General features: G+C 40.8%; 1 protein-coding gene across 6 annotated transcripts in view; it reads left to right on the forward strand.

Moving 5' to 3' along the window:
• Positions 1 to 23,951, forward strand: part of MAPRE2 (microtubule associated protein RP/EB family member 2) — a 104,582-nt gene that overhangs the window by 65,963 nt on the left and 14,668 nt on the right. For all 6 annotated transcript variants that reach the window (XM_065053481.1, XM_013368110.3, XM_065053479.1 and 3 more), the window contains 2 exons: positions 11,155 to 11,300; positions 13,301 to 13,514. In XM_065053481.1, coding sequence (XP_064909553.1) covers positions 11,155 to 11,300; positions 13,301 to 13,514 — 360 coding nt within the window. The remainder of the gene's footprint in view (positions 1 to 11,154; positions 11,301 to 13,300; positions 13,515 to 23,951) is intronic.

The raw sequence follows: 23,951 nt of genomic DNA on the forward strand, positions 1-23,951 counted from the left end.
TGAGGATGACAGCCTCATAGCTTGCTCTTCAAAATTTAAAAAACAAATCTCAGCTGCAGACACAGGCTTGCATTCTTGCAGGCTTGCACAATGACTATAAAATTGACGTTGAAAAAGTGCAGGTTAAAGTGCATGTAAGTAACTGATATAAACTAAATAACTAAAGACATAGAACATGGGAAATAACCTTCTTAACAGTCATAAACTTGAAATAGAAAATTTATATTTAGCTGTTGTTATATTTACATGTCCGGAAGTTAGACTACATATTTTCTTTTGGTGAATTGTACATTAAAAAATACTTAAGTGGGGGGATATGTGTGCACATGTGTGTAAATATGGGGGTAGCTATATATATACACATCCACTTTTAAGGAGATAGAAAGATAGAAGAAAATAGGCATTTTCATCCCAAAATACTCAATGTTTGCCATTGTTTGAAAGAGGAAACACACTAGACAAGCTATTGACTTGTTCCTGCATAGTTATTTATATGCTCATAAACAGTTGAAAGGAAGCTTTTGAAGTGAATTCTCTGTCAAGTTAAATGTGTGTGGGCTTAGGAAAAAAAACAACATACACACACAAAAAGTTTCCCAAAATAGGGGAGAGGTGTGAGCTCAGGAAATTTTGATTATGCGGATTACAATGAGTTAAATATATTTAAGAAGAGCAGATTGAGAGACTTCGGCTGGGTGGGGCAGGCAGGAGAAAAGCACAGAAATTGTTGCAAACCCATTGTCCCATTTCATCATGCAGCTTCTTATACAATTCTTTCTGTGACCTCCAGTGAGGATTTTGGGACACACCACAAGGGAAAAACTGAAAAAGGATTGTCTTATTAGAGTTCTTCATCCTGCATAAAATGAAATCTTTCTTCTATTAGAACTTCCTGGATTGTATTGATTGCTACAGTTACCTGATGCTTTTGTGTTCATATCTTAACAGGTGAAAGCTGTAAATTTGAATTTCCCCATTTGGTTCAATAGTTGAGCTTGATACTTACACATTCTTATTTTTAGGTTAATGTTCATTACAATTCCAGAAGGGGTTTTAATAGTTTCTTATCTGAAGAAGCATTCTGGTGAAGTCCTTCCTGTGGTCTGAAGGACTTTACTCTCTGAACTGATGAATCTGAACTCTGCTAGATTATTATGGGCACTGGAGCACAGTACTCTTATGGACTAGGTCCTTTCCATTTGAGGCTGCATAGTCCATTTCTCACATTCAAGAGACGCGTGTGGAGGGATTGAAGAGAGATGGACAAGAAGCTTTGGGAATCTTTCTGTATTTAATACATTAATAGCTTACCATGTAAACTCCAAATAGTTTATTTTATATATATATAGTTAGTGTACTTCTAGTGTAGTTTACAAGATGGAAACTAGGGGAAGAGTAGCACAAATGACCAGACAACTAACAGGCAGAGCACCAGCAAATGTGGTATGGACCATAGTTGGAGAACAGTTGAGCTAACTCATTCATTTTGGTGTTCCTTTGACTGATGTTCCTTGAAGCATTGGCAGATTTCATGCAGCTTAATGTTAGTTTCCATTAAATATGAGCATTTCTCCAGGACTTCAAAGAGAAGGAAGATGTGGGAAACTCTTTACAACTATGAGGCATTTCACAGCATTAACAGGGAGCTGCAGAGCCACTGTAACTGAATTTTTATAACCTACTGTAAAATTGTATGGACATTTTCTTCTTTTTTTAGGAAAAAAGCATTAGGATTTGTCATGCTGTTATATGACTGTTCAGTTCTTGTACATTCTTGTTAATAAGGAGCAATTGAAAGGCCATAAAAAGCTAAATTCAAGGCCAAAAAAAGCGGGAGAGGGAAGTGGGTGGGATGCTAAGTCTGAACAAAAAACTCAAAGGTGTTTCTTTTAGGAGGCATGAGCTGCCTAGATGTGTCATATGCTTACATTCAGCACCTGGCTGTGTGATCTCATGTGTGCCCACATTTTGCAGCCAATCTGGCGATGATTTTGGACATTCTGAGCTTAAGCAAGAAGGAATAATGTGACGTTCTACCTTTACTAAAGGCTTTATTCAGAGCATACCTAAAATTCAACGTGACAGTTAGTAATAAAGACAGAAAAAAAAACAATCAGACCTACATTTTCTCATTGCTGTGGAGAAGTAGCTTTGATAATACTCTTTCTGTAACAATACCAGCCTATTCCCCAGTTGCCAGTTACAGAAACAGAGCTGCTAGGGTGAGGAGCAGCAAAGGAAGAGGCTGGCTTAGTCATGAAGTATTTGTATTCTTTGGGAGTCTTAGATGCCTTTTTGTCTCTGCTAAGTAGGCCAAGCAAAGTGCAGTATCCCCTGAGATTTCTGAATGCCTGCTGTAGTAGTGGTGTGCCAAAAAGTCCAGGTTATGGATGGATGCAGCCTTGGAGAGTCTAAATTTAGTCTGCAGCTCCTCTGACAATTTAGTTTTGACAACTCGAGAGAAAATCTCTCCAAGCATCTCAAAGCAATACAATTCTCTTTGCTTTAGGTGAGTGTCATTTTGTCAGTTTTTGGTCCCTGAGACTGACTTCCTGCAAGGTTGTTAACCTGAATATGAAATTTATAATCCATGGGTTTAACTGAAGGCATAGTGCATTGTCTAGATGGGCATTAGACTTGAGAACATTTAATTTGATACATGAATGAAAAATAATAGAGGTCAACTGAGTGGATTTAATGTAGTAGGATCCCATGTGCAACACCCATAGGCTTGGGGAATAGGAGTTCCAGATGAATGATGACACTAGTTGTTTCTTAGGAGTCATGCTATTTTTGTAATGAATACACAGTGGCTTCCTAAAAAGAATTCTGACTAAACAGTTTAGAACTGAATTTTTTTTACCAAGGCTGTTTTTCATCTATAGGGAATACCAAGTGAACATGTTAGAGGGCTTTTTATGAGTGTTTGGCTGCTACATGGGCGTATATTCAAAATAAGAGTCAGGCAGGAGACTATAGAGGGCTTGCATATGAATTAAAAAGCAGCAACACAAAGTGTACAAGCTATATAAATTATGAGAAAGGAAGCTAGAAATAGTAAATGTGTGCAGAAAGGAAAACGAAGCCTGAAGTGAGGTATAATTTCTGGCTTAGCTATACTTGTGTGATCCTTTGTGGTTAAGGAAAGCAGAATCTTTCCCCCTTCTCCTGCATTTGAAAATTCTCAGTAGAATTATAAACTTGCAAATTGTCTGGCCTGCAGTGCATGCAGACCTTCTGTCTTTCAGGGTTTGTATGCAAGGATCAAGGATTGAATGTGGGGTGTGGTTTTTTTCCCTTGCTTTTAATAAATGACCATATTATAAAGAGAGCATGTGGCTTGGCATTTTCAAATTTCAGACTGTGATGCTTTCTCTGCCAATGCCCTACGTGTTGCCACAGGGAATTTTTCATGTGGTGACTACTGTAGCTAGTACCGTATCTCTGTTGGCATTTCTCTTGTGAAAATATGTAGTCCCTTTACACATACGTTTTGTTGATACTCCACCTCCCTGATCTCAGAGGAAGGCAGCCAGTGTGACGATAGGGCAGATGTTGTTCTTTGCTTGGCTTTGTGCTGCCTCTCCAGCTCAGGATTTGTGGGAGAACTCCTTCACAGCCTTGGTGGGCTGTTGTTCCTTGTGACTGGTGCTGTTCAGGGAATAAGGTTGTTCCCAGCTTGCTGAGGTAGTCTGGGTTTCCTGCTTGCAGGGACTGTGCCTGGGGCTGGTCGTCAGCCCCTGGGCCTGGCAGCCTTTGTTTGCCAGGCGGTCATTGTTCTTCTGGCACCACTCTGACCATGGGCCCTCCGCAGCAGGAGGAGGTGGTGTGAGAGAGACTTTTCTGCTCTCCTGCACCCACCAAAGATCTTCCTGAGCAGGGCTGAGGGAATGGGAGAAGAAAGGTGTTGGTCTGGCAGAGAGAAGGTGAAAAGGACTTTTTCTTCTGTGCGTCATTTATGTGTATATACATGCAAAGGGGTGTATTCTGTGGCCTAGCTGCATAGGATTTGTTTATTTTTTCATGTCTCAGAAGGTATATTTTGCTCACTGCCCATATGAACCTATAACTTCCTGCATATACATTACTAAAATCTGCGTTATAGGACCCTGTTGGAGCATTTGGTGCCAGCATGGTTTCTATACAGCCTGGTGCGCTAGTGCCTGCAAAGCTGAAGCAGCATGTTTCAACATCAGTGGGGCTTGGATGTGTTGTGTTGGTTTGGTTTTGGGTTTTTTTACGTATGCATGTTGGTTTTTGTTTTGGTGTTCTGTTTTGTTTTGTTCTTCTCCCCTCTCCCCAGTTTGCAGCCTTGCAAAGCCTGGGTCTCTAGACTGACTTGGAAACATGATTAAAACGTGGCCTGATCCCATTTGCGCTCTGTAACCAAGCCACGTTTCAAGGAACTGGCATCTTGTCCTGAGGTCATGCAACACAGAGGATGCTCGGTGTTCGATGACTCTCTAATGACTTCCATATGATGTTTGGCTTTAAAGGGATACAATGGATGTTAATGATTGGATTTAAGATAATATCCAAAACTTTGAGGAAGCAGTATAATGAGATTTTCAGCCATTTTTTTTTTTTAATGTCATTCATTAAGAATTCAGGAGGAATAGAACTTAAACAAGGTTTTCACTTTTAAAAGTTATTATTTAGTTACTCATAGCATTCAGAGTCAGCTGTTTGATCTCCCCCCTTTTTAAAGAGCTTGTAATTAATATAAGTCAAAAGCGCGCTACTTTTGTTAGGCATGATGACTTATGCAGCTATTACGTTAAATGGGAACTGTGTTTTTTGAAATTGTTCTGATCTTCCCATTTAAAAATTAATGAGTTCTATAATAATTTTTTGCTAAAAATTAACTATTAAGAACTCTGCTGTGTATAATTTATGAGCAGCTTAGCAATTTACATATTTAAGAAAAAGAGAATACAAGTTAACATGGGAGAAACCTCCCTCTAATATGCATTATTTTAAATGATCAGTGAGTATTCTGGATTATGTCATACAAATATACAAATGCTCCACCTGTGTGGAAAAGGATTTTCTGAGGCATGTGTCTCAACGAGCATCAGTAAGGTTGTATGAGATACATAGCTCTGTAGGCTGTTTTCTGTGTTGCTTTCAGAAGCCACCATCTTGCACATCTTGCACCTGTGCTCATGCAACTATGTGCAGGAATGAAGGGCTGTACTCTAATCTACATCATCTTTTTAAGTGCCCTCCCAAGACCTTTGCTGGGAAGGGTGAAGCTCAGGCCAGGATGGCTTCATTGATTCACAGCCCCATGAATTGCTTCTCTACAACTAAGCAGGTCATAAATTGAAGTGGGCTTCAACATTTACCAGAAAATGGGATGAAACTTCTTAAATCAGGAAGGTTTTTTTAATTACAGAAATAGAATTGTGTTGACATATATCCTAGGTCATATAGGTGATACTGGAAATGCAAATATGAATTTGAAGACTGTGGTCTTCAGTGGAATGCTAGCACATCTCCAAAGAAGAGCAACAAAGTGGTGAATGGTCTGGAGCACAAGTCCTGTGAGCAGCAGCTGAGGGAATTGGGGCTGTTCAGCCTGGAGAAAAGGAGGCTGAGGGGAGACTTTATCACTGTCTACAACTACCTGAAAGGAGGTTGTAGCACAGAGGGTGTTGGTCTCTTCTCCAAAGTAACAAGTAATAGAATAAGAAGAAATGGCCTCCAGTTGTGCCAGAGGAGGTCCAGGTTGGATATTAGGAAAAATTTATTCATGGAAAGGGTTGTCAGGCATTGGAACAGGCTGCCCAGGGAAGTGGTGGAGTCACCATCCCTGGAGGTGTTTAAAAGACATGTAGATGTGGTGCTTAGGGAAATGGTTTAGTGGTGGATTTGACAGTGCTAGGTTGGACTTGATCTCAAAGGTCTTTTCCAGTCAAAACAATTCTATGATTGTATGAACTGTGCTATTTCTTAAACATGTGACTATATGTAACACAACTCTCAGACATGCTCAGTTTTTTAAAAAAACCCTTGATTGGCATAACAGAACACCTATATTTGAAATCTAAAAGGAAATCTATGCTTTGATATCTACGTCAAAAACCTGTCAACATCCCTCCCACAGACGCAATTCTAGGAATCCTGAGGTTAAAGGCAAGCCTCAAGTGCTGCTGTGCTGCAAACCATGACTGCTGGCCTTAGTGTTGCTTTTTTTTCTCCTGTCCTATCAAATCTGTTGTCACACATGCTCCTTGCAAGTTACTGCCTCTTATTGTTGTTGTTGTCCCAGTAACAGAAGCACCGGGTGTGTGCAGATTCCCACCAGTGTTAGCAACCATTGCTCTAGTGAGCTGAAATCCTGATGACTAATATGCATACAAATCATGCCGTATTTTCCAAATGCGTGGTCAGGTTGTTGCAGCTTTGGAGAAAATGAATAATTTGAAGGAATTAGTATCTAATGTGACTAGATATATGTTTTTAGATTATCTGACAAATATTTCCTTAAAGCAAAGAAACTAACAAAAAATTCTAATTACAGTCAGCCTTTTTCCCAGATGGGATTTTTCAAAAACGAGAGTATGACAATCCAACTGAGGCCTGGCAAAAAGGTTTAAACTTGAATTGCATGCCATTTTAGAACAACATTCTTACTAAGTGTTTCTAGCAAAATTCTAGTGTAGCACTTAGCTCCTTTTGCTGTGGTTTGGACATGAGAATTAAAACAAAGCATCCCCACACGCAGACAGGCCCTGTCTTTTTGTGGGCCCTTTGTGTTCCCATGTTGACTGGTGTGGTTTTATGTGATTTTCTGGGATCTTGCTCCCACACATTGCAGGGATGAGCGGGGAGGGACAGTGTCTTTTGGCATTTGATGTGAAGGATTGACCTGACTCCTCCTGTAGGGGACAAATATAGACTTGGCAACACTCGAGTTTATATTTATAGTATTTTTGCTAAGTACTTCGTTAGTATACTATGTACTAACTATAGTATATTTTAATAAGTTAGTTTGCGAATAATATTTTCCTTTTCCTTTATAAATATATAAACATAAATGCTAAAAAAGCCAAGGATCTTATTTTGCCCTCCAGCTGAAATCTAGGAGGCTTACTGAGCAGTAAAAACTTGTAGCAAACAGGACTCTCTTGTCTTCATTATCTCCTTTAATTTCCTTGTGCTTTAAATAGTCAGAGGCAGAACTATTTTTGATTATCAAGAAAATACTTGTTTGCATTTGTGGATTCATCAGCCTCCAGATGGAAGAGGAGAAGGGAGGAAAACTGAAAATCTGTAATGATGCAGAGTGCATATGTTTCAGAGCAAACTGTAAGTCAGTATGGACAGTCTGGGGAGGACACATAGCAGCAGGGAAAGAAAAGTACAGAACAAAAGGTAGAATGAGTTCAGCATTGCAAGGGGGGCTAGTGAAACACATTCTCAAACTCTGAAAATGCTGTAAAATATTTTGATTTTATAGATTGGGTCGAAGCTTCCGGGTTTACCACTGCATGTGGCAAAATGATGCAATTCTAATTGCTTTGAACAAACACCTTTTCAATTCCTGGGTGGTTGTTTTGTGTCTCAGTTCTGTCCCAGCATACCTTCTCCTCCTCTGGCAGCTGCCTGCCCACCCTGGGGGTGCGACCCCCATGCCGCCTGCTCTGCCTGCAGTGGGCAGCCCAGCGAACACCTGCAGGCTCTGGAATGATGCAGGGCTCTTCCTGCTCAGTCATCAGGCCACAAGTAGTGTCTGCTGGGGGTGTGATCCAGCACAGCCCTGTTTCTGGGTTGCTTTTGGAGTCTGGCCTGTGAATATCTTGTTTAACTAATGGCTGCATCAATATTGGAGATCAAAACATGAAAGGACTTTCAGCCAGTGGTTCTAAATTGCTTGTTAACTAGTGCAGGATAAAAGGGTTTTAGCATTGATCCCTCTTGTGCAGTGCTACCAGCTGTAGTTTTCATCTTTCATTTGAGCAGATTTCAAATTATTTCTGTTAGTGTGTGTGTATGTGCATGTTTTCATGCCCATAAGGGTTTTTTGGTCATAGCGATAGATTTATTGTGAGAGCCGTTCTGGACATGTAGTATGTTTTCAACTCTTGTGTATAGATTTGTTAGCTTTTGGACGGGGCGAGTGTTAGCTTTTGGAGAGCGTGAGAGTTGGTATTCAGGTTTTTTTGGCAGAAAACGTGAGGAGCTTTTAAAATCTTGAATAAAATATAATGGCATAAAAATCCTTTTGTTCACGTAAATTATGCAAGAGGTGTATCACAAGCCATGACGCCATTATCTCTACTGCCATTTTCTTTATGTTCTGTTAAAAATATTCCTTTCCCATGCACCTGCATTGACGTTTCAGTTGTATAGTAGACTGAACAGGCCTAACGTGCTGTCTGGTATGCAGAGGACCACGTGCCTCCACGCCGTGCTGTGAGGTAAAGGCGCTGTGGTCTTGCGTGACTGAAGTAGGGCTGCTCTTCCTGCTGCCTCCAGGAAATCTCAGCGATGGGCAGCGCAAAAAGCAGCGGCCCCATTCTGCTGCACTGGTGTTTGGCATCCAAATGCAACGTGACAGCTACAAGCTTTAGAGGGTGAAATTTTAAATTATAAACCATACCTATATAATATTAAACACGTACATAACCTCTGTGTCCAAAATCAGGTACTCCCAGTTGACTGTAATGATATTTTTACTTTCTCCTGTTCACAGTCTTCAGTCCATGTTTGTATGTTGCCTCTGTGCTTCAGGAAGGAGCATTTTAATGAACTGTGTTTGCCAATGTAATAAAATCATCCTGTTGGGGAAACAGCCCGGCAGGCAGCTTCGGTGTATTAGAGACCAGGTTCGTGCTGTCGTGTGGATGCAGTCTGGTCTTTTCTGCCCTCGAGTGCTGTGCAGACCCAGGACCACCTCCTGGCTGGCAAATCACAGAAACAGCTGCCAGCACCATGTGAAGGAAACACAAGGAAATACCATAACTAGAGTCTAAAAACCTAGTAAGATTGTATCTAAAGGCACGCAGAAGGAATCTGCATTACCAGCAGAAGGAGAAAATCTGATGTGAACACTTTGGGTTTCTAGTTTTCTAAAAGGATCTAGATGAAAGGTTGCGCGGTGCATTTTCAAGGCCTCCAGGCAATTACTTAGATATCAGAGTAAAGCTTATAATTGGGGTATGGGGAGGATGAAAGGGCAGTTAGGAACAAATTCAATTTATAACATGAAATGATTGCATAATAATCCTTTTGCATGAAATTAGATAGTAATAAATGTAGTCAAGCCATGTGTTATCTGTATATCCATGCTTTTAATTTTAATGTCATTTTTCTGTTGCCACGTATTTACCAGTCTTCTTGCTGAGGATGAGTTTTGAATAGCTAATTGTGTTTATATAGCTTTCTATAAGAAGATGCAAATTTGTCATCTGATGTTTGTAACTTGCCAGAAGGCTCCTTTTCCTTTAGGGAATATTTCTTTGATTCCTAGTCATATCAAAACCATTGCAAACAACTAAGCACAAGGTGTCCTTGGAAAATTCGACTTTTTAATGACAGTTTTCGCCCACAAAGCTGTGTGAAGTGAATTTTTTTTTGTTAATGGCCGTGATTTTCAGCACTGAAGCTTGATCTTGGCAAGTCACTTAGCAAAACTTATATCACTATTTTGGGAGACTTTTTTTGAACTCCACTCTTAAACTCTGCTTCTCGTTTTGGGAGGTTGTGAGCTCTGTAACCCTTTATGTGTGATGGTTGAGTGGATACAGAGAATGGGAACTATCTCATGCATAAAGTTGGTCCTGTCAAAACACATGCGTGCCCATGGAGAAAAATGTTGTTAAGTTAATTTATTGTTGCCCCTCCTGTAAAACTGAGGAAGCCAGATGTCCGCTTTGTTAATTTTGTTTTTGTATGAGCACTCAGCTCATACTTTTTTTTAATAAAAATCATTGTTGTTGGTACTGAGCTGAACTGCTAGGTGAGATCTGGACACTCATTTGTCAAAACTGATCTGTACTAAATACTCAGAAGTCCTTTTTGTGGAAGTGAAATTGAACTTGTCAGGGGTAATGAGGCGATCAGTTCCCTGTACGTTCCAGCGCAGGGGCTGCACACTCTGCAGCCCTCTGCTCCAGAAATGGATTTCACTGAACCTTTGCTGAGTGTAAAGCATTTTGTACAAAACTCTCTTCTGAAGAAGAACTGAAATTGGTTTTCCTCTGATTTCCTCAAACATTTTCAGCCTTAATTTCCAAACACTTGAGTGTGTCAACAGTAAGGACTTATTTTGCAGATGACAGTGATGTGATGATGATGTAGGAGGAAGCTCCCTGCGTGCAACAGAAGGCTGCGCCTGTTAGCTGTACTCAGTACACTGTTCAGAAACTTTCCGTGTACTTGCAGCTCTGTGCTGGTTTAATTATACACACACCCCTACCTACTAATACACCAGTTCAGGTAGCCCTCAAAGTTGAACTTAGAAACCTTCTTGTTTTGAGCGAGAACTAAAGCTGGCAGCCCAGTTTCCAAAATCTATGGGTGGACTACGCTGAAGTCTGCTTATTTAAATGCTTTCTTAGGAGATGAAAATCAGTAAAGGTGTTTGTTTTAGAGGGGTAGGAACTGGCTAATATGTTTTAACAAGCTAGAGCTTCACAATTTTTTTTTTTTTTTTAATTGTGGTGTGATATAATCTTAAATTATTGCCTTGGACTTGATTGGCATTCAAATAGGTGCCAGAAGAAAGAAGATCTTGGCTTGGTAGAATTCAGGGAGGTGTGAGGATTGAGGGAGCTTATTAAGAGATTTCCATTTCGACTCTGATCTTCTCACTGTATGGACAGTCCTATGGTGTATAGGGATTCCAAGAATATCAGTTTTAAATAGAAGAAAGATTTACTTTGCGTTAGTCATGGTGGTTCTTCAGATGCTACACAACAGTGTGTCGTGCATCCAGAGTGAATGGAAAAAACCCATATGAATATGTTACACTATTCAATGTACATGAAGCAAGTAGATCTTGGGTGCATAGTGTTAGGTTGAATTACAGCAGGGACTTACTCAGCACGGTTGCTTTCTGCTCATGCTTTCTGCTAATGACATTAAACGCCATTTGGTCTTAGCTGGGTGCATCTGGATTAATGTCAACGCATTCTCTTGTTATAGGAGCAGCTTACTGCCAGTTCATGGACATGTTGTTCCCAGGGTGCATTAGCTTGAAGAAAGTGAAGTTTCAAGCAAAGCTGGAGCATGAATACATTCACAACTTCAAACTTCTGCAAGCATCATTTAAAAGAATGAATGTGGATAAGGTAGGCACTCTGTATTTGTATTTCAATCACTACAAGTTTCAAAAGTTGTATAAATAGGGTGAAATGAATAAATAGGGGAAATAAACTTCAAACTACTTTTTCAACTTTTGGACTGAGAACTGGAGTACAAGTTGTATGTGAAGACATTCTTCATGACCTTTCATTATCTGAGAAAAAGGTATTTACGTGTGAAGGGAGAAATTTGGTGTGCTCCATTTAGGTACAAGGTGAAAATGGAGTCCATGTGTCTGCTGAGGAATTGTGCAGCCCGACTCATTACATCTTAATATCAGAAACCCTTCTGATAAAATACCATGTGTTGGGAATTCGTTATCATCAGTGAACCTTAATTTTAGATACAGTAAAATTACTGGTGACGTGAATTTCCAACCATATGGCTTGGAAATATGCTGTTCTTATAAGTGTTGCATGTTTCTTGTCCAAAATGGGGTTTAAGGAATTTGAAGTATTCAAGAGCTGAAATAATGTATGCAATTATTTGGTAGGTTGGCCAGCATATGTGATATTGTAAAGAATGGAGGGCCCTTAGAGAATGGTTTGTTCAGCCATAAGGTACTGGTTTATGGTTGAATGTGTGAATTTGACAGGCTCACCAATGTAAACTACTCTGTTGATAAAAATGAGTAATGAAAGTTATGTTGTCATACTTTACTTCTACACAGATGTACTACCTGTATATCCATTTAAGGTTCTGCTCTGGCTTGTAGTGTGGCCTTATTTTGAAATTTAAACAGCCTTAATAGAGAGTCTTGTAAGACTTTTTGAAAAGAGTGGAAAACCCTCGTTATTTCCTGAAAATGCTGTAGATGCATCTATTTAGAGTATAACTTATTAGTGAAACATTGAAAAGCCTCATAAAGTCAACATTGTCAATTTTTCTGTAGGGAGCAAACTTGCTGTACTTTCTCAATGCAGAATTAAGATGCAAAAGGAACAACCTGAAAGGACATGCAAAGTGCTACCTTAATCCTTGTAGGAGTATTATAGACTTATAAAATGCTGCACAGTTGGCTTAACGTTGAAGAAAAGCAAATTGCAATGGTTTTGGGTACCCTTTTTCTAGCTGAAAATTGACTGCATTCAGGAGGCATTAAGATCTGTGGAACTTGGTTCTTTGATTGGCTGCATGAATTGAGCAAGGCAGGGCAGCCCTGCTTCTGCAGCGTTCCCTTCATAGTCCCTGGCTGCCCACAGCATCTGTGAAGGTTGAGCCTCCTGCAGAGCGATGCTGAACCACCACCTCACACTGTAATATTGGCCCAAGTCACCTTTTGGGGGCTTCATTTCTGTGAAAAATTTTGCAGGATATGGAGGCATCCTCATAGCCTTTCTTTTGTTTTGCTAAAACTTTCTAGGCATTTTAGTCAACTCTGCATGTCCATGAACTGTTCTATGTATGGCTATATATGGAATGGAAAAAAATTACACGGTTAAAACCTCAGGGTTGGTTCATATGATAAACATGTACTACCAAAATGTAGGTTGGTTTGAACTTCAGCATGTCTTTGAAAAGCTGCTGGGTTTTTTGTAGTTCAAATGGTAGGACAGAGAGCAAGAAACTGCTCTCTGGACCTTTTGAAGAACTGTTCATTTTTAAAATGCCCAACTGTAGCATGTTCATTAAAACCAGAAATCCCTAGGTAGTTGAATATAGCGTTACTCTCAGAGCAGCTTCATCATGTCTGTCACTGCAATAATAAAGGAGGAACTCTGTGGAGGAGCAGTTACAAAGGCTTACATACACCTACTGAACAGGCACTTCAAAGGCCGTGTCTTCGTTTTATTTCTGGTTTATTTCTTATTAAGACCACTTCCAAATCCACCATAATTTCCTTTCTTCTAGGAAGAAAACTATGGCAGAGGAATATATGCTGATATAGTTACTAGATTTTTTTTTTTTTCAAATAACTATGTATATGTAATTTTTATATTTAAAAATGTCAATGATATATTATTGGAACCTTTATTCCATCTTTCAGGTAATTCCCGTGGAAAAACTGGTCAAAGGGCGCTTCCAAGACAACTTAGATTTCATTCAATGGTTTAAGAAGTTCTTTGATGCTAACTATGATGGGAAGGAGTATGATCCTGTGGAAGCTCGACAAGGCCAAGACGCTATTCCCCCACCAGATCCTGGTGAACAGATCTTCAACCTGCCCAAAAAGTCTCACCATGCAAATTCTCCGACTGCAGGTATTTTGCATCTTAAAGAAATCAGTTTCTGTCTCTGAAGACAATTATGAACCATGATCCATTTGACATAAATACTAGTTAAAAATAATTTCCTCGTGTGGCTGGACTGCTCTTTTTGCCTTGTCATAGGCGTAGCATCTGAGATGGCAGAAGTTAACTTCTTGTGGTGTGCTCTAGTTTGGCCCAGCCCTCTTTAGCAGAGGGTGTCCCTAGCTGAACTCTTGATGCAAATAATGTGGAGTCTAGTGATGGCTGATGGTGGAGACAAAGACATTTAACCTTCTTGGCAATGAATGAGATATGTGTGAGTGTATTCAAGAACATTAAAAGGAGCGTGGTCCTCTTTCACAGCTCCACGCTTACAAGAAATTGCTACCACAGGCAGATTTTTGTTTAATTAATTTTATGGTGAGTGAAATGCTTCAAAATCTTAAAGGCTGACCAGAAGGAAAAATTGATTTATTTGTGGTTTTATATGTGCTTACTGTTCAGGTACGCTTATCCTCTAAGTGGGGAATGTGCAACTATTGCTCTTTCTCAAAGATACCTCTGTGTTCTCACTTTTTACTTTGCATTTGTACTGGTTTTGGTTGGGACAGTTAACTTTCTTCATAGGAGCTTATATGTGGCTATATTTTGGTTTTGTGATGAAAACAGTGTTGATAATGTAGGGGTGTTTTAGTTATTGCTGAAGAGTGCTGGCACAGCATCAAGGCCTTTCTTGTTTCTCACGCTGACCCAGTAGCAAGTAGACTGGGGGTACAAACAAGTTAGGAGGGGACACAGATGATCCCAACTGATCAGATGGATTTTCTGTACCATATGATGTCATACTCAGCAATAGAAGCTGGGGAAAGAGAAGGATGTTGGCAGTGATGGCGTTTGTCTTCCCAAATAGTTGTTAGGCATGATGGAGCCTGGCTTTCCTGGAGATGGCTGAACATCTGCTTGCCTATGGGAAGTGATGAATGAATTCCTTGTTTTGCCTTGCTTGCATGCATGGCTTTTTCCTTACGTATTAAACTGTCTTTATCTCAAACAGTGAAATTTTTCATTTTTACCTTTCTACTCCTTTTCCCCATCCTGCCAGGGGACAGTGAGTGAGCAGGTGTGGGGGGCTTAGCTGCCTACTGGGCTTAAACCACAACAGTGTTCCTGGAACAGGCCAAAGGACTAAGTCTGATCTTTCATGTTTATGTAATGTGGACATGTCTGATCACTCAGCAGATGCCATTTTTTGATAACTGAGAGTTAAGTGACCAGGAGAGCAGCTCACAGTAAAAAAATACCCAAACTCTAAACAAGTGTTAGTGAGGTTGATTGCCTGTAGGTAGATAGGTTTGTGCATAAAGAAACACACATGCTTTAATTGCTTTATTGGTCTGTCCTGGTTTTACCTTATTCATCCTGAGTCCTCAAATAATGATTTATTTTCAGTTTACTTAATTCTGTGACCTGTCTTCTCATGGGCTCAGATGTGCACCAGTGCTAGCAGGGAAGGGGCAGGTGTGAGACACCCTCAGTTTCAGGCTGACTTGCACTCTGGAATCATACCCAGATTTCAGCAATCTGCTCTGATCACTTCTGACGTCAAAGTGGAGGATGCTTGGCCAGCTGCCTTCAGCTCATTAGCACTTCCAGGAAACCAAGCACCTAATACCTGGCCTGTTCTGCTCTGGGCTTCTAAAGCTTGTTTACATCTTTGGTTTGCACCATAGTGTGTCTGAACTTCTGAATTTCAGGGCCTGGTACGCTATGATTTCCTGTGTGATGTCTTGCATTCCCTTTGAAAATGAAAAAACCCAAGTGCTCATGTCATGGTGGTGTCCAATTGAGAAATTGGAAAAGACACTTTTATTAAATACAGGCTTTACCATGCTTGTTAATTCTTCTTGCAGATGGTTTGTTTTTACCAAAGTGACAACCACGTCATCCAAATTAAAGCTGTGGAGGTGACAATCCTAGAGAAACAGAATAGCTACTGGAGTGGAACCAGCCAGCTGATATGGAGGATAAAGCAGTGATCTGGTGTCCCATTGCTGGTTGCATGAAGAGCGTGTCGCATGCCACCCAGCCCTTGTATGGAATAGGACAACTGAGATATAGTGTGATGAGTTTTGTTAAGATTCTGTGGCTGTGGGAGTTAGCTTCTTCATGGAAAGCTTCCTTCATTATCAACTTAAATATTGTCCAGAATTATGACAGGCAGGACACTGATTTTCTTACTGTTGAGCTGGGAAAAGTGGGTGGGTACAGACATTACGCTTGTAAAGTAAGATTTCTAGCTTTTTTTGCGACTTGCATTTTAGAACAGGATTATTTCAGTTAGGTGTCAGTCATTCTTAGGTTTATTCAGTTTCTGGGTAAGCACATTTTCATTTCACTGAAGCGTTGTGCCATTGTGCCTCACCTCACCACATCACGTTGCCTGGTGGCTTGAAAGGCTGGGAGCCCTTCCTGGGTGTGTGTTGATATGAGCCTCTGGGAGGAGTGCTGTGCGCATCTGCAGGCTGCTCTGTGCCTCTTCTCCTGCTGTTCAGTAGTACATTGCGGTGATGTGGAAGGAAGGCTGTGCCGTTGGGAAGTTGCCATGGGAGGTGTGCTGCTGTACCTCTGTCTTGTGCACATGTGCACTTAGCTGGAAATGAAGGAGTATTCATTGCAGTTGTTATAAGCAACCATAATATGCCCATGTGAGCAAAAGAAGTTTATCTGTTTATACGAAAAAGGCAAAAAGATAAGGTCTCGTGAGTTTTCCTGCAGCAGGTTAAGAATTCCCTAACCCCATCTGGAGCTCAAAGAAGGAATACCTGCCCATCAGTACATCAAGTGGCACAGTTTAAGCTGCTGTCTATGACTTTTGTATTGAATACTTTATTATATGACTTTCCTGGGTCTTCAGTGAAATGGCTGAGGTCTTAGTTATGGCTTTACTTCCACTGGTTTTGCTGTGGGAGCAGTAAACCTGGTGGGCTGCTTGATGCAATAACTTGTTACACCAATGCAGCAAGCATTTCCCAGGCATCCATAGCAGTTTGCCACAATAGCTTGCCTCTCTTCTGTACATTTTCTTTTTTTTATGTATCATTCTTGATTTATGTGATTTGCTGTACATTAACACTGAAGCTTTGAAATATTCGTACTGCCTTGTTTCAGTTCATTAACAAAACCAAAAGAAGCAACAGTGAAAGTAAAGAACCCACAAGATCTTTCAGCATAATCTAAAAGTTTTTAAACATTATACAGTAGACCTACATAAATGTATGCATTTGTTGCTTAGTATCAGGAGGAAGCAGACATATGGGCACACATTCATACTGTATTTTTGTTTTGGTCAGGTTTTTAAATATGCCTATTCTAAATTGAATATATATATACATTTCTAAAATAATAACTTATTTCAGTACTAGTAATTTCATATGCATTTCAGATGTTTCCTGGTATTCCACAGAATAACTCTTCAAGTGCTCTTTGCCAGAATTCTGGTTTTGAGTGATTTAGGAGGTACTGATCTCTTTACTTATTCATAACTACTTTATAACACTGTTCTAACACTGTAGTTTCAGAGGTAGACTTAAGATATGTCTTTCAGTTAAGAAGAAAGCAGTCAAATCCCTGAAGACTACTGTGAAAGCTTACCTACAAAGGTACTGCCATGAGTTAGAATTATTTTTGGTATTTTAATCTGTCACTAAAGCTTAACAAGACTCATGTTATCAGGTGGCTGCTTTCCATACCTATACATGGTTACTTACCTATATGTTTGTAAATGTCGAGTGTGGTCTTTATTTCATTTTTAAAAGTGCTTTTAGAACAAACCAAAACTCAAGAAATCTGAAAATGAACCGGTTTTTGTGCTAATTGGGGAGCAGGCCGGCAGCCACATCCCTACCCCTTCCAAAGGCGATCTGACGGAGGAGTCAGCGCAGGTCAAGGGTAATGCAGCTCGGAAATGGAAGCGTAAATAGTTCCCTACAACTAATCTGCTGTGCCACCCTTGCACCGCCTCATCCCTTCCTTGAGAGACAGAGCCGATTTGTTGCCGAGCTGGTGGCTGTATGCAGGGCTGATGGCTTCGGTGACACGTGTAAAAGGCGGCTTCTACAAAGAGCAGGAGCAGCAAGGGAGGAGTTGCCAGGTAAATGCAGCTCCCTGCTTGGGGAAACGAGTATGTTTTCATCCTTGGAGGAGTGCAACCAGCAGCACAGACCACCGCTGCAGGCTCCCTGCCAACAGCATCACAGCTGCTTTTAGATATAACACCATCTGCCAGTCCAGAGCCGACTTTCGATCTCCAGCAGCCTCCGCTCTTCTCTAATGCAGTGGTAAACAGCCTGCAGATCTGGAGGCAAAATTATGGCGAGGGATTAAAATATTAGGGCATTGTTGTTTCTGCCAGCGCTAATGACCCCTGTGGAAAATAGCAGAAAAATCTTCATCTGATCAAATCGAAAACGATGATCAGGTTGTCAGGGTTATAGCTTAGTGTCTTATGTAATATTGCTGTGTGTCAGAGCAAATCTCCATGGAGCACTGCTTTGTGTGTGGGTGTGGGCTGTCAAAAATACGTGGGTCAAAGACACCCTAATAAAATTAATTATTTACATATAAGCTAAAAATGCAAGAGGTTCTTAGATCTGAAGGCTGTTAGACATTTTAGTTTGAAATATTCAGTGAGAGCAGGATGACTAAAGCAGAGCTGGAAAATACTGGAGGATCACATGAGGGCTAAAAATACTTACGCTATGACAGGGAAAATAACCAGGGCAGAATGAACTGTTTGTGCATGAATGCTTTATATATAATGTGTGTGCCATCAAAGAGCCAATTATGCAAGAAAAATACTGAATTTTCTATAGGGAAATGGTATATCCTACTGTGACAGATGTGCTGTAAATTAATTTTGAGGGATAAAAATACTCAATGAAAGTGATTTTATTTTAGCAGCTGGTGACATAGCTAGGGCTCCTGAGGGACTAGGAAACACCTTCCAATGCTTTTCTTTTTCCCTTTGGTTTCCAGTGAAACGTGCCACCTTTTTCCTCAGGTGGCAGGCACTTGGTATTGGCGATGGCAACCTCTCCTCGCAATGGTGCTGGTGCTCCAGTGTGATGTGGCAGAGCTGGAGATGAGAAGAGCCCAAATTGAAAACGCTTTTGTGCCTAGTTCATATGAGGCCAAGGGATTGTATGAGCTGACAGCAACAGCATGTGTGGTGACAGTGCTGGCCTGGGAGGCAGAGAGGAAAGTGGCTCAGCCTTAATACAGACACACCCCCTCTGCCAGCATCAAGAGACCTCAATTTTTAAGCCCACTGAGCCTGAGAGTTTAGACCACGAAGGAACGCTGCTTGCAGCGCAGGAGCCAGGGCCTTTTTTTCTAGAAGGAAGATTGTGTTTGAAAAACAGTGGAGAAAATTGCTCTCTTAATTTTCAGTCTGCTGTGGGTGTGGTTTGAATGTCTGTGTTGCTCAAATTTTTGCATGATCTTTCGTATTTCAATATGCATTTCTTTGCATGTTTTCTTTCTTTTTGAGACTGCTTTCACCTTATAGCTAAGCAGACAGTTGAATTTTAGAAAATGCAGGGTTTTAAGAGCATTTTAAATTGTATTCTTCTGTTAAGCCTATGCAGAATGATTTCGCCCATTGAAGATGGATGCTTGCACGCTTGAAGATGTTTTTAGAGAAAATAGGAGTTTCAGTTGAGAACAACTAATAGTTGCCATTAAAATGTTGGTTATTTTAAATCTAAAGAAAAGTCATCATTTATGAAGGGGTAAAGGATGTGGTTAGTTCCCACCTATCAAATCTCCTTCTATTAAAAATGAACTGAGGGAGCCATGCCATCAACAAAACTTTTTCATCTGACAAGTAGACTCCATTGTATGTTCTTGCTTGAAGTGCTCTTTTGAAATTTGTAAAAGATGCTTCTGTTTCAAGTATTTGTACACAATTCGCTTTGCCAGCTGTCTGGCAGTGATGATCAATGTAGAGCTCATCAGACTGTCCAACAGCAGTGCAGGTATGGAGAGCTGAGGGGACAGAAGGGCCCTGCCACCCCAGGGAGGTGAGCACCACAACGTAATTAGGTGGCTGCACCACAGCTTGTTGGGATGCTGCAATTTGAGTCAGATTTTTGTCTGAGGTTGTTTCATTCCCATTAAGTATCATTTGTCATCACTTATGCCATTAAGCATCCCTAAATGGAGCAGTTTCTACCATCCCAGTGTAGCTGCCTCAATAAGCATGTGTGAATATTAATTCATTTACTGTTCTCACTCTTTGTGAGTGGAGAGTTTTTCTTTAGCTCATGAAGAAATTGCTAGTTTTGTGGCCTCTTGTGTTTTGGTTTTTGTTTTGTTTTTTCTTCTATGGCGTGAGTCAGGAATATTCACTTCATGAAGTCCTTTAATTGAACTGAAGATAGACTGCGAGTGATTCGCAAATTCCATTGAAGCCATGGTTGTGAGGGCTCAGCCAAGTCTCGTGCTTGCTCAGGGCTTCCATTACTCACCACGCTGTCTTCACGCACGTCCTCATTGTATTCATGCACAAGTTTCCTTGGAATTTTACATAAATATTTAACAGCATACTAATTACTCACATAGCTTCAAGGAAGATTTCTCTCTAAACATTAAATAGGTCTCTTGTCTGCAAGACTGAGCTTGTGATGTAAAGGGACCTGTAATTTGCAGCCTAGCTTTGTTGTACCCAAAACCTGAACAGTGCCAACATCCGCTGCTTTAAATTTCAGAAGTGTACATCTGTTTGTAAAACTTATGTCTTTAGCATAAAGAATAGTAAAGCTGGAACTGGAGGGGGATATATATAATTATTGTGGGACTCATTAGTAATTGTTTCTGGAGCACCACAGATAGAAAACTACTGCCTTTCAAAGCTGGTTCGTCTAACTTCTTTCAGTGCAAGAACAAAATAATTTCTTTCAACTGTGAATTTATTTTTGCCATCTCTGATAGAGTCACAAAAAGTTATCCAGGTGCTAATTGAAGCAGCTGTGATAACTGTTTAAAAAATATTCCAGTTGGACTCTGTATTGTCCTAAAATCAGAGCATGCTGTAATAGAAGTTCTCACAGATCAGTGGAGGTGGGAAGGCATCTCTGAGGGCAGCCAGTCCAACCCCTCTGCTCAAACCAGGGTCACCTAGAGTTGCCCAGCACCATGTCCAGTCAGGTTTTGAGTATCTCCAAGGATGGAGACCCCGCCAGCCTCACTGTGAGGGTAATCAAATACTGGAACAAGTTGCCCAGAGAAGATTTTTTTTTCTTCTGTTTAAATGGAATTTCTTGCATTTCAGTGTGTGCCTGCTGCCTCTTGTCCTTTGACTGGGCACCACTGAAAAGCGCCTGGCTCTGTCTTCTTTGCAATCTCCCATCGGGTATGGATAAGATCCCCGGTGGCCCTTCTCATCTCCAGGCTGAACAGTCCCAGCTCTCTCAGTCTTTCGTCATACGTGAGGTGCTCCAGTCCCTCATTCATCTTTGTGGCCCTTTGTTGGCCTCTCTCCAGCATGTTCCTGGCTTGCTCACACTGGGGAGCCCAGAACTGGACCTAGCGCCCCAGATGTGCCTCACCTCAATGCTGAGTAAAGGCAGAGGATCACGTCCCTCAACCTGCTGGCAACAACCTTCCCCGGGCAGCTCAGGGGGCTGTTGGCATTCCTTGCTGTCAGCATGTGTTGCTGGCTTGTGCTCAGCTTGGTGTCCACCTGGATGCCCAAGCCCTTTTCTGTTGTGCTGCTTTCCAGACTGTTGGCCACCAGCACAGACTGGGTCATGGACTGTTCCTCTCCAGGGAAAGGGCTCTGCACTTATTTTGGAACATGAGCAGTAAGCTTGAAAAGGGATCGGTAATGGGCAATATTTATGGCACTGATTACAATGCAGTTCCCTCAGTTGTCAGTGAAAAGAGCTGGTTATCAGATGTTTTCTATCGGAAGATGTAAATGCATTATATATAAATTTTTTCATAGAAGATATTATGTTGGACAGAATTTAAACTGCTTAGAATATATAGCCACTCTGAGCAATGCACTAGGAGCTATTCCCCACTTGCGCTAATTGACTGTAAAGCCATTGTGGTGCTCAGTGGCAAAGTCATTAAGTCTACCAAGATCTTTCGTCTCTGTTTAGATAACTGGTTATCTCAAGTGCTTTCGCAACTCTGCCAACCATCATCTTTTAATTCTTCTTTGAAATTAAGATTCTGTTTGAATGGGAGGCTTACCTCTGAGCTAATTCTAAAACTGATGTTTCAGAATAAATGTTCAGTAAAGCTTTTTTTTCCTTCAGGAAATTTTAAATTAGAAATCCCTAGGCATTCTCTGTTGCAATTAAGTTCTATCCAGCTGTCTCTGATACCGTCTGAAACACTCAGGTTATTTAGCTGTTTTTTATCTGCATTGCTAAAATTAGAATATTGTGTTCATTTAAGAACTGATCCAGAGCAGTGGAGCAGAAGTCGATTTCTTTTTGGTTTGTCTGGACTTTATAAAGCTCAAGAACACTTTTATGAAGAAATTCAAAAGGCTTTGTTGTTTTCAAAGGAGGGCAGATGATAATGCGGTGAATTGGCGCTTTCCAACCCTCTCTGTCTGCCGATGGCGATGTGAGTGTGCTCAGCACGCTCTGGGAGGGCACCTCGGCTGCAAATTAGAGAGAATACCTGGGGATTAAATGGTTGTGCTTGCTCTGCCCTTAACTCCCTCTGCAGGTGAAAAAGAACTGTGTACTTAATGATTTGGCTTTCTGTGATCAGAACCCTGATCTACAAAGCACTAGCTCGCTTTGTAGGGCTGTGAGGTTGAAAGGGAGCAAAAAGCTGTGGCTGCACCATGTGCCTTGCTTAAGTTATAGAACCATAGAATCATTTTGGTTGGAAGAGACCCTCAAGATCATCAAGTCCACGTGTTATTCTAACATTGGTACTAAACCATGTCCCTAAGAGCCTCATCTATATGTCTTTTAAACCCCTCCAGAGATGGTGACACCACCACTTCCCTGGGCAGCCTGTTCCAATGCCTGACAACCCTTTAGGTGAATTATTTTTTCCTAATATCCGATCAAAACCTCCCCTGGCGCAATTTGAGGCCATTTCCTCTTGTCCTGTCACTTGCTTCTTGGGAGAAGAGACCAACAGCCTCAATGCCACAACCTCCTTTCAGGTAATTGTAGACAGCAATAAGGTCTTGCACCATCACCTCCTAGGAGAAAGAGCTGACTGGGAGGGGGATGCTGCCCTGGAGAAGCTGAACAGCTTCTGCTGGGCTTGTGTGGAGGGTCTTGCTGCCTAGAGAGAGTCCAGTGCTGCCTTCAAGTAGAAGAAGGTGGTTGGTACAGGGGGAAGCTGCATCGACCAGCCAGGGTTTCATATCTGAAGGTCCATAGCTGGTTTTATAGCATTTAATTTTCAGCTGATATCCTGAACTGCTTCTTGCAGGTGTACTATACAATAAGCAATAAACATTGATACCTTGGTTTAGAATCCATCTATCTTATTTTAAATTTTGCATGGGTAACTTTTGCAGTTGCATGTGATGCAAGTATTCATTAAATAACTTCAGGCACTGCTAGAATGCTATAGGCAAAGCGATTATTTCATGTGTGTTTCTCTTGAATTTTTTAACACCACTTTTCTTCTATTTATCTACTAATCCAAATGAAAATTATTTTCCTGGCTTTGAGAGCATTTTAACAATCCCCCTCTTAAGCAGCTGATTTTTAGTTAGTCAAAATGTGGACTGAACGTGGACAGTGCATAATGAAGGCAGGGTGCTAAGATTTATGAAATTGCCTAAAGAAAGAAATAGCAGCAAAAGATCTTGGCATTTTTTAATGTTTTCCCACAAATTATTTATTCTTTGTTGATCTAAGAAATAGGTGAAAAGAAGTTCAATTTCAAGGGTATACACAACAGTGCATTTTTCCCACTTCAGTGAGTCTGTGTATTGTGTCTGAAATCTACTAGAGGTGAGTTTGTGTGTGTAATTATAAGGATTTAAACATAGAAGTTACTGGAGTGGAGTCACCAATTTCTAAAAAAAAGAAAAAAAAAATTTAATCTATCCTGTTTTAAGGAGCATAGAAAAGGAGGGTTGAACATCTTGCACAGAAATGTTTGCACAAGTCAACTGAATTATCCAGTTGTTTATTTATGTTCTGTTGGCATTAGGTGACCCGGTTAAGACAGAGTTATCCCTAGAGGCAGGAGGAGATGCTTGTTACAGAGGGGGGCCTGAGACTAAATAAGAAAAGCCTAAGCTAGCTTGATTAAATAACCTGTTGCTGCTCTCCTATCGCTTTTCAGCTCCTCCAAGGGACCACTCTACCCAGTTCTAGGTTAGTGAGGCCATGTGAACTCCACAGTTTGTTCATAGGGACAGCTGACAAGTTGTTGTTCTCCCCCTCCTGCCTTTCC

This window comes from Columba livia, chromosome 2 (assembly GCF_036013475.1).
Source record: "Columba livia isolate bColLiv1 breed racing homer chromosome 2, bColLiv1.pat.W.v2, whole genome shotgun sequence".
NCBI classification, from domain to species: Eukaryota; Metazoa; Chordata; class Aves; order Columbiformes; family Columbidae; genus Columba; species Columba livia.